General features: G+C 45.4%; 1 protein-coding gene across 1 annotated transcript in view; it reads right to left on the reverse strand.

The window, feature by feature from the left end:
* Positions 1-7,569, reverse strand: part of EDEM1 (ER degradation enhancing alpha-mannosidase like protein 1) — a 28,273-nt gene extending 20,704 nt beyond the window's left edge. Inside the window, exon 1 of the mRNA XM_035106585.3 lies at positions 5,309-7,569. Within this exon, the coding sequence (XP_034962476.2) occupies positions 5,309-5,814 (506 nt within the window). The 5' untranslated portion in view covers positions 5,815-7,569. The remainder of the gene's footprint in view (positions 1-5,308) is intronic.
* Between the last annotated feature and the right edge of the window lie 3,421 nt (positions 7,570-10,990).

Consider the following 10,990-nt stretch of genomic DNA (forward strand, 5'->3'; position numbering starts at 1 on the left):
TTTCTTTTCTTTCCTTCTTTATTCCCTTCCTTATTTCCTACTCTTCTTTCTCTCCCCTCTTTCCTTCCTTCCTCTCTCCCTCCCACTCCCTCTTTTCTTCCTCCCTCCCTCCCTCCTCTCCCCTCCCTCTCCTCAGAAACATAGGATGCTGCTTTATACTTCTGGCCCTTAAACCCTGGAACCAGGAGAGCAGCTCCAGTGAGTCAACCTCAGCCAGTCTCTTTGGTGAAGGGTGGTGGCTCACTGACAGAACATCTGTCCTGCATGCAGAAGGACCCCAGCATCTCCAGGTACTAGTAGCTCTGCAAAGGTCCTGCATGAAACCCTAGCGAGCCTCCACCACCCAGTGCAGTTACCAAAAATCATTTTTCAATAAATTGTACAATAATTTTACATTTGAATATCTACTTGCCATTATTCTGACTATGTTTCTGCTTTCAGAGCTAGTTATTACTTACATTATTACAAAAAAGTAATAATTGAATGCAGTGACAATAATTTATGATAATAAAGAGTGGACACATAGTCCTACAGATACAACCGGCCCTTTGAGGGTGACCAAACTGCTGATGCGGCCCCCGATGAATTTGAGTTTGACACCCCTGGATTAGGGTATATATACTGTACTCAGGATCAAAACACAATTGCTTATCTCTTCAGACACACAATAAATAACAAGGCTGTAAAAGGGTGTGTTTTCCCTTCTTTCAAAGTGTATGTAGGGATTAGGATGGGATCCAAAGAAAGTACAAATACATAAATTCAGAGCTTAGCATGCTGTTTTTGCTACAGCGACCACTGAAGTGAGAAGCCACTGTTCAGTTTAAGTTACCCTGTCTCCTTGTGAGAACTATTTAACCAAAACAGCAATTAAGCTCTCTCATCATTCTTTTTTTATGAAATTTTCTCTGTTCTTCAACCCAGCCTTATAGTCTTAACTAGGTCCCAAAATGTGGCAGAAATGCATGATTTTCAAAAAGTAACTTGAAATATCCATACAATTGCTCAAATTTGAGGCTGTTATACAAACATCTGTGTGCCAGTTAAGTCTCAAATCCAGAAAAGGAAGTAGCTCAAAACTGGTAGACAAGAAACACAGAAGCTGCTTGCCGTGAAAATAGATTTTACAAAGCAAGAATAGCTAGGAGCATGAATACAGTCATGATATAGACTATTTTGACAAAAAGCTGTAATGTAAGCAGCTACGGTATGTTTATAAATACAACATTTAATACAACACTTCCTTCCCTTTTTCAAGTACTGGAATAAAGTTACCAATGTGACCTTCAAATTACTGAATTTAGTCTACAACCAGCATTCAACACTTCAAGATATTTTAAAGTTTTGAGTAGATACTTATATTTTGAAAATATGTTGATTTGTTTTAGGAAATAAAAAAGAGAGAGAACAGATGTCTTTCTCCAAGAACAGTGTTCTCTGGACCCAAAGCACCATTCAAAATTCAACAAGATGGTAAAAGTTGACAACATCAGCTTGTTCTTTATAAAAAGCATTAAGATTTACTCTGATGTTTCTCAACCCTGACAAAAACTACCCTAAAAGCACTTTCTAAGCATAAAATTATATTTTCCTTACTGGTGCATCTGTTGAGAAATAGCCACACAGGCAATTATAAATATAATCTGGAAAGACAGAATGGGCGAAGTCCACACATTATTATATAACTTTATATGAAATAAAATTTTAAGCTCAAATTGCTCTGCTAGCACAGGCCTATTTGTTCAAGTGATACATAGCAAAGAGCCAAAATTAAATCCCCAAATAATGTTTAGGCTAGGTCTAATTGATTTTTCCATGTGCTCCACATATGTAACTGTAATCCTGATCAGATTCTAAAACATCAAGCTCATATTGATTCCATCTTTCTGTAAGCACCTGTCTTACTTAACTGGGGATGTTGGGCAGAAGGCTATATTTATGGTGTAGCTTTTATATAAAATTTAATCCAATTATCAGACAATGCAACATATTCCAATAAAACATGGATTATTTTGTATTCAAAATGTGTCTTTTAAAATCTGCCATTCAAAAGGTTCGTTACCAAAGGCTCCTGATTAAACTTAGCGGTGATAATAGAACATATAATCTTATAGATCACTGAACGGTTTAAAAAAAAAAAGGAAGCAGCAAGTAGACTAAATGGATAGTTCTCACAACAGATGTATGTAAGAAGCGAGGCTCCATCAAGGATCCATTTTGTGCTTTTTCATAATGACCTGGACTCTGGCAGAGTGAGGTAAAATTATTCAGGGTGGTAAAAAGAAAAAGGGATCACAAAGAGCTCCAAAAAGGTCTTTCTCCAAACAGGGCAATGTCAAATGCAGTTCAGTTTAAGTGTAAAGTTAACTGATGCATAGTGAGGCAAAAAATTAAAACCCACAAAAATTATACACACCAATGGTGAGCTAGTGATGACTGACCAGAAAAAAGGTACTGAGGTTGTGGTGGGTAGCTCAATTAAAATGTTGAGCTGGTGTGTAACCGTTGCAAAAGAGGTGGATTCTGTATTAGAGATCAAATTAAAACTGTCAATATTGTCCTGCCTTTACACAAGTTTATGGTGCCACCACATTTGGAATATTATATACAATTCTGATCCACACATTTTAAAAAAAAATTATTGCATAGCTAGAAAAGGTGCAGAAAAAGGCAACCATAGTGACTAGGGATTAGAGCAGGTGTAGACAACCTAAGTCCCATGGGCCAGATGCGGCCCATTCACCTTCTCAATCCAGCCCATGGACAGTCTGGGGATCAGCTTGTTTTTACATGAGTAGAATGTATCCTTTTATTTAAAATGCATCTCTGTGTTATTTGTGGGGCCTGTCTGGTGTTTCTACGTGAGTAGAATGTGTGCTTTTATTTAAAATGTACCTCTGGGTTATTCGTGGGACATAGGAATTTGTTCATTTTTGTTTTCAAAATATAGTCTGGCCCACCACAAGGTCTGAGGCACGGTGGACCGGCTCACGGCTGAAAAAGGTTGCTGAATGATGACCCCTGGGTTAGAGCAACCCCACTACAACTTTTGGGGCTCTTCAAATTAGAAAAATAGATGAGGGAGGAAGACACGATAAAATGCACAAAATTCTGCAGTGTGTTGAAAGAGGATAGGGAGAAAGAAGGTGCCACAAGACACTTTAGAATTACACCTCCATAAACAATCCTAGAACCCATCCAGTGACACTCAGGACAGACAAATGTACCGCTTTAGACACACAGTAGATAAACTATGGTATTCAGTACCAGAGTCAGGAACTTGGGTGGCTTTAAAAAGGGATTAGACAAATTCATGGAGAATAAGACTATAAACGGTTACTAGTCATGATGGCTACATACTAGAATCAAAGGCAAATAACTTGCTGGGGAATCATGAGCAGGAGAGGCCCCTGGATGCAGGATAAAAGAGGACTTTGATCTGATCAAGAAGGTGTTTCTTTATGTCCTTATGTGTGTTCTGTGTGGACTATAAGTTTTTGTGATCTTATTTACAAAGTGTCATTTCAAGGCTCACTTACAAATAAGCTTGCAGGAAAGCATAAAGAATATGGGATGTAGATTTATTAGCAAACATGTTAAGTTGTTGTTAATTAAGCAATGCACATCAGTGAACTGCACAAATCAGTAAACTACAGTACTACTGCATGTATCTTACTTAACCAGTAGCCATTAGACAAAACACTGTTGTTGTATGTAGGTTTTATGTTATTTGTTTTTTATCTTATATTTTGGAGGGACAATGTATAACTGCAGGAGACAGAGAAGCACCAAGAATATATTAGTAGCAACCAAAGTTTTAGCAGCAAAGTTAGTCTTTGCAACCAAGGGAAACCCCACTGTCAACTGTGTCCCCCTCCCAGGAGGAATGAAGCAATGCTCATGCAATTTTTGAAGCACTCTACGGTTTTTAAGACTGCAAACAACATGTAAGATGGCATCACTGGGTGCAACATAGTTGGTTCTGACATTTCTGTAAGAATAAGATCCAATAAAAGAAACTAGAGGAGACCAATAGCTGTCATACTCCAACCGTCACCTTTGCGCTTTGGAAAGAGTACATATATGCAGTCACTACATACGTAGCTCTCGTAACTGTTCAGTTTTATTGCTTCTGAATATGAGTGCTTGTCCTATCCACATCCGTACCTTTACTGCCAGTTTCACCTCTCCTAAATCCAACCCTTCCCAGCTCAAAAAAGAGCTCCGTGTTTTCACCTAAAACTCTGCTCCTCACCCATTTCTATGCACAGGGACCATTCAACACTGTTGTTGTTGGTTTTCCCTTTAGCATTGCAACTGGAGTTAGTGTCAATACATCCCTACCTTTGGGTTCCCAGACCAACCTATGGTTCTTACACTCACAGTAGTTACAGCAATAGCTCCACACCCATGCAAGACTCCTGGGGCAAGAACAGGGCAGGATTTAGGTTTGATGAGCCCCTAAGCTACTGAAGGTAATGGGGCCCTTTATATGTCCAGCTGTCCTTTGTCAGGACCCATTACTTACATCATAGGAGCCTACACAACACAAAACACTGTTGCTGTATGTAGGTTTTATTTTATTTGTTTTTTATCTTATATTTATGGAAATGTACATCCAATTTTTCCTTCAATTTTTTTGGGGGCCCCCAGCTATAGCTTGTATAGTTTATACGTAAATCCGTCACGGGGCAAGAAATGGGAACATGTACTAATACAGTACATATACTAGTTACTGTATGACTGCTAAACCACAGAGGTGGCAGTTGCTATCGGCTTCAAATGGGCTCCCTTTCAACTTGCTCCCAGGGCCAATGGCAGAATATCCCATAACCTGCCCCCCACAAAAGAAAATACTCTTTGAAAGGTGATTCAAAGTCTCCCCACTTCAAGCCCTTAAGTTGCTCCACTCTTACTTTCTTGTCGAGTTCAAGTTAACCCGCTGAAACAGATGGGACAAGGTTTTCACACCCACCCACCGAAAACCCTCAAGTCCTCTTCTCCCCTCTTAAATCCATTCTTTTGCCAACAGCCCAGGCACATCGCGTCCAATTCCCTCTCCCTGCCCGACCTCCAATTCTCTTCTCTCTATCTCTATCCATCTCTCTCTCACACCCCCGCAAAGCAAGCAGGAAGGCCTACAGGCTGGACTGCAGGGCCCCTAAGCACGAGCAGAGCGCGCATCCCACCCAGACCCCCCCCCCGGCCACGACCGTGGGACGGGCGTCGGAGAGGGCAGAGGAGGGCTGGGTGCCCAGCCGCGGAAAGAGTCCCCCCTCGCGACCGACCACCCACCAAGGCTACTCACGGGTCAGCTCGGTCGGGCCCCCTCCCGCTGCACTCAATGGGGTTCAGCTCGTCCTGGGGGAAAGCGTGAGCCATGTAGTTGTCGTAGCCGAAGGCGAACATGCCGCGGGCGGCGTCACGGAGCTGGGCGCGGAGCTGCGGAGGGAAGGCGCGGCTGTAGCGCTCCTCGTACTCGTCGCCGTCGCCGTCGCCGCCGCCGCCAACACCGACCACCCTCCTGGGGGGCGGCGGCGAGGAGGAGGAAGCGCTGCTACCGGCTCCCCGGGACTTGCCCAAGAAGGAGGCCCAGTGCGGGGCGACCAAGCCGGCGTCGAAGGAGCGCGCGTCCGAGAGCAGGGAGGCTCCGGCTCCGCCACTGCCGCCTCCTCCTCCTCCCTCCGCCGGGCTGCAGGAGAAGCCCCGCAGCCGCTGGTGGTAGAAGCCCAGGCTGGGGCCCGCCAGCCACAAGAGCCCGTGCCCGGCCAGCTTCAGCGCCACCAGCGCCAGAACCAGCGACCGCCATTGCATGGTCGGAGCCGTCAGCAGCGGCGGCGGTAGCACCACGGCGGCCACCGCGCGCCCCTTTCACGCGCATTGCTTTCAAGCGGAAGCTCCGCGACTGCCGGAGGAGGGGACCGCGGAGGGGGGAAGCGCCCGGCCTCCCCGCCCCTCAGACTCCTCCCCCTCCTCCCCCCTCCGTATCCTTGGCCGAAACAATAACACGTCTCCTTTAAGGGCCGACGGGTGTGAAGAGGAGCGGGAGGGAGGTGTTGCCGAGATGAGAAGGAGGAGCAGGAGGATTGTGACAGGGCCGTGTCGGGGTCACCGTTGCGGCCGTCATCACGCGGAGACGGCGGCGGCGCGGCGTTTCACACCCGTCCCCGCCCACTTATAGTTTCTTTCCGAGAAGCGGTCGAAGGAAGATGACGACAACAACGCCGATCTGACGAACTGACGTGGCGAGCCACGGTTTCCCCAGCCGAAGAAGTTAGCCAATCAGAGGGTCGAGAGTGTTCCCCTTGGGTGCACTCGGCGCGGCCTTCCTGGTGACGAGCGTGAAGGGAAGCGCTGCCGCCGCTAGAGGGAGTGCTTGCGTTTTAGCTTAGTTTGTACAGCTGCTGTAAACAAGGGCTATTGAAACGTGGTGTTTTTTTCCCCTGTTTTGAATGGTTTTTGGTAAAGAGTTGAATACTTTTTATTCCTCTCACCTGTTTGTTTGCTTGCTTGTTTGCTTGTTTGCTTGCTTGCTTGCTTGCTTGCTTGCTTGCTTGCTGCACACACTCGGGTTTGAATCACGCCCCTAACACCAGTTATGATGCTGGGATAACAAGTTGTTTTATTAATTTAACAGCTGGTGGAAGTGATTTCATAGAACCACAGTATTGCGGAGTTGGAAGGCAGCTCCGAGGGTGATGTAGTCTAACCCCCTGCAATGCGGGAATCCCAACTAAATCATACGCGAACGATTTACGGGCTTTCCTTCCGATTTGGGGGTTGTTGCACCCGCTTCTATTATCCCTTTACGAGAGAAAGTGTGACACAGCCTTTTTGCTTGTTTGGAAGGGGGGCAGGTCGCACCATTTAAAAAAATCTCCATAAAACCCGATTTTTTTAATTTAAAAATATTATGTAGACTCTACTGTACAACTTCAATCGCCTTTAAAAAGATAAGACAAAAAGTGGAGGCAAAATTAGCACGTCGAGGGTTTTTTAATCAACTTTCAAAACTGTTGAAACACTTTCGTAAGAGTGCTACTACAAAGCTTTTTAAAATGGAAACGAAATGATTTCTTAGCACAAAGTGCAAGATTGATTTTAAAAATTAAGACGCTAATAAAATGGCAAAGGCTGCAAAGTATAGATGCATGTTGATAGTCTCACGTGACCAGTAGGTCACTGCACACATCGAAACCATACCTCTTTAGAAAGACAGGAAAGTACACCTGTGGAAGGTGAGCTATTATCTTCTTCACCCTGCACCCCTGGGGGCGGGAGCAGTGGTTGAAGCAGGTTACTGTTTATGTCATTTAAATGCTTGTAAAGAGAGGGAACCAAGTGTTGCAATTCTAGAGTAAACCCTGCAATTTTGCATCCGCATGGAGGAAATAATGTGACAGAATCTAGCATAAACAGCAGTGTACTGGTAAGCTCTGAACACATGCAACTATCTGTGTAGAGCAGCAAAAAAGAGGCTCAGTAAGGTAAGATGTGCAAAGTATGGGGTTGGTGCTGTGAGAATGCAAGAAAGGTAAGTTGCTTAAACTTTTCATAAAGGATTTTTAAGTTCAGTATTTTATTTTGCTTTTGGGAGACCTCCTTTTGTGAGATACCCACTTTGTGTGTAGTAGTAACTCGCCACAGCAATACCATTTCATTTTGTAGTTAGGTGACACATTTCATGAATCAAAGCAGAATCTGGCCATGAAAGCATACAACACAACAAATTCTTTTAAGGTACCAAACCATTTTTTAACCACACAGATAAGATTTCAAACTGCTTCTACATGGACAAAAGCCCCTTCTCTGTAGATGCATGAGACACAAAATTTGACTATAGCTGTGATCCTAACCATGTCTACTCAGAAGTACCACGGTAAGTGGGGGTAGATTACTGTACAGTAGTAGTGGGTAATATCACAACTGATCAGTAAACATACCCTTCATTGTAAAACAAACTTCTGAAGTATAAGACTTGGGTCTAAACCAGGGGTCCCCAGACTTACCGCGCAGCGGGCCGGTGCCCACCGCGCCAACCGCGCGGCGGGGCGGAGGTCAGGGGAGTGCGCGCGCAGCGGGCCGGAGGGTGGGGGAGTGCGCGCCCGTGCGCATGTGCACGCGCACACGGGCGGGAAAACATCGCCGATAATCGCTTGTGCGCATGCGTATGGGCCTCCCCCGACCCGGAAGTGCACCAGAAATGACCTCTTCCGGGTCGGGAGAGGCCCATACGCATGCGCACAAAGGATTTTCGGCGATTTTTTGCCGATTTTTAAGATCGCCGCTGCGCCGCGCGCTGTGAGAGTGGGCGGCGGCAGCGGGCGGCGGGGGTCGTCGCGGGCCGGATTGGAAGGCCGATTGGGCCGCATCCGGCCCGGGGGCCGTAGTTTGGGGACCCTGGTCTAAACCCTACCTATAGGATCACTTTTCAACTTTAGTGTTCACCCATAGCAAGCCAAAGGTACAGGAAATACACAAATAATATAAGGTTTGACACAGCCCGTTTGCCATTTAGCTCTACCCTATCCTTTCCCTGGGTTGCTTTCTAAAGGTTAATGCTGTTTCCTACACTGCAGGGGTAATGAATCATTGAGCAGCAGGGACAGACCTTGCAAGGATTCTCTCTGTCTCCCTCTCCTTGTTTGAACACATAAGTGCTGGTTTGTAATGAAAATGAAGCTTACTATGGTGGAACATAAATCACACTGATAGATCAAACCATTTTCTTGCAACATAGGACTTGTCTACATTTGAGCATTATTTCACTGTTAATTAAACCCGAGTAGTTCACACCAACACATAATTTGATTTTGTGTATGAGAACCTCTGACCACCACGCCAGTAGGCTTCTCTTTTGTGTCTGTCCCAGCCTTCAACTTTGTTGATTCTAGCTACAGGTAGGTAGCCATGTTGGCCTGCCGTCAAAACAAAAATAATATAGAAAAATTCCTTCCAGTAGCACCTTAGAGACCAACTAAGTTTGTCATTGGTATGAGCTTTCGTGTGCATGTACACTTCTTCAGATACACTGAAACAGAAGTCACCAGACCCTTATTATTCATAAGTCAGGGGGTGGGGGTATTACTCAGAAGGGTGGTGGGAATGGGTGGTTGGCTGATAGGTGTGGTAAACCTGTTGACTCTTAACGACTGCAACTGGCCTTACAGGAAAAAGCAAGGGGTGAGATGGCTAAAAATAGCTTTATCATGTATAATGAGATAAGAATCCAATGTCTCTATTCAGACCAGGTCTCTCCATGGTTTTAAGTTTGGTGGGGCGAGCTGGGGCAGGACGCTCCACGGGGAGGAGGAGTCTGTCTGCTCCTCCCACTCAGCCGCCCCACAGCTGAGGGGGAGGCAGCAGGTGAACCATTTGGGGCAGCATGGAGCCTGCGGGCGCCCAAGCCACCACGTCACTCCCAGGAGAGACGCATGGCTTGGGCGCACTGCAGGTTCCGTGGTGAGTGCTGCCTGCCATTTTGTCACACACACCCTCAGTGATGACACCTGGGGCAGCCCCCCCCCCACTGCACCCACCTTCCTCTGCCCCCTTACAAGGCAGGAATATGCAGCTGTCCCATATGGGGATCAAACCTGCAACTGTAGCGTTATCAGCACCATGCTCAGTTATTACCATTAAGCTGAGTTAGAAAGATGATCACATGGTCCAGATTGGTTCATAAGGTAAGACACAGCCCCTGGGGTACCTGAGCTTTTAAAGGTACAGTAAAAACAAACAAACCCAGCACTTTTGAGGCCAGAAGCTTCGGTAGTCAGTGCAGTCATGCCAGAATGTTTGTTATGTATTGACTGCCCTGCCCTGGTCAACAATCCGGTTGCTGAATTCTACACCAGCTGCAGCTTAGCTATGGATCCTTGTTTTTAATATTTTTAGACTTCAGCTATTATAGTAGTAATTGTTTTAATTTCAGAAGAGGGTGTTTTTTTTTTGATGAAGCAGTTTCTATTGTTTTTCTGAAGTAAGGAAGTTGGAAGGCTACAATAGGAGTCATTCTCTATGTGCTAGTTTTCTTTTGGTAATGCATATGCCTTCTAAAGGATATTGCAGAAGGCATCTAAATAGGCGTGAAATCTTATGTTTACAAAAGGCTAAGCAGATTGGCAGGAGAAATACCAGCATCTGCTGCTGCCAAAATTCATATAGAAACCATCATTGTTCCACAAATGACTCAATTTTCTCTTTACTCACAATTTGAAGCCAGTTTTCACATTTATATGCAGCTTAATTGGCCTTTAAAAAAACACCATGTAGATTTAGGGAAGTTGGGGAGGAGGGTAGAGACAGATAAAATTGTTTGTTTACAAGCACTAGACGCAATCCTTGCAAAAGCAGTTTGTGGTTTCTTGAAATGCCAGTCAGGAAGACGGTTTTACTGCCTCTCAATCCACCATCCCTAATTATATTGTGAGAGTTGCAAGGGGGGGGGGCGCAGAGGGAATCATAACACATCACATCACATGCCACTTCCCCCCTTTATTGGCCCTGTATCTTTTTCTCCACCACACCCTCACTGCACAGAGGCAATCAATTTGACAACAATCAGCATAGTAGAGGCATGTGGAACCTACGGTATTATCCTCTGGATCTTGTTGGGCCCCAGCTAACATAGCCCATGCTCAGGGGTGGGGTGGGGATTCTAGTCCAGACATTTGAATGGGCACAGACAGGTTCCCCATCCTTGATACAGCGCTTAAAGACCTGTGCTTCTGCAAGCTGCTACAAGCCACACAGAGCCTGTTGTTCCACCTTCATTGCTATTTCAAACACACTAGTGCAGGCAAGGGCAAACTCCGGCCCTCCAGATGTTTGGGACTACAATTCCCATCATCCCTGACCACTGGTCCTGTTAGCTAGGGATTATGGGAATTGTAGTCCCAAACATGTGGAGGGCCAGAGTTTGCCTATGCCTGCACTAGTGGAAGCTGTACAAGGCAAATCTATAACTGCACTCATCTTTCTGTGATAC

The sequence above is a fragment of the Zootoca vivipara genome, chromosome 2 (genome assembly GCF_965207765.1).
Source record: "Zootoca vivipara chromosome 2, rZooViv2.hap1.1, whole genome shotgun sequence".
Lineage (NCBI taxonomy): Eukaryota > Metazoa > Chordata > Lepidosauria > Squamata > Lacertidae > Zootoca > Zootoca vivipara.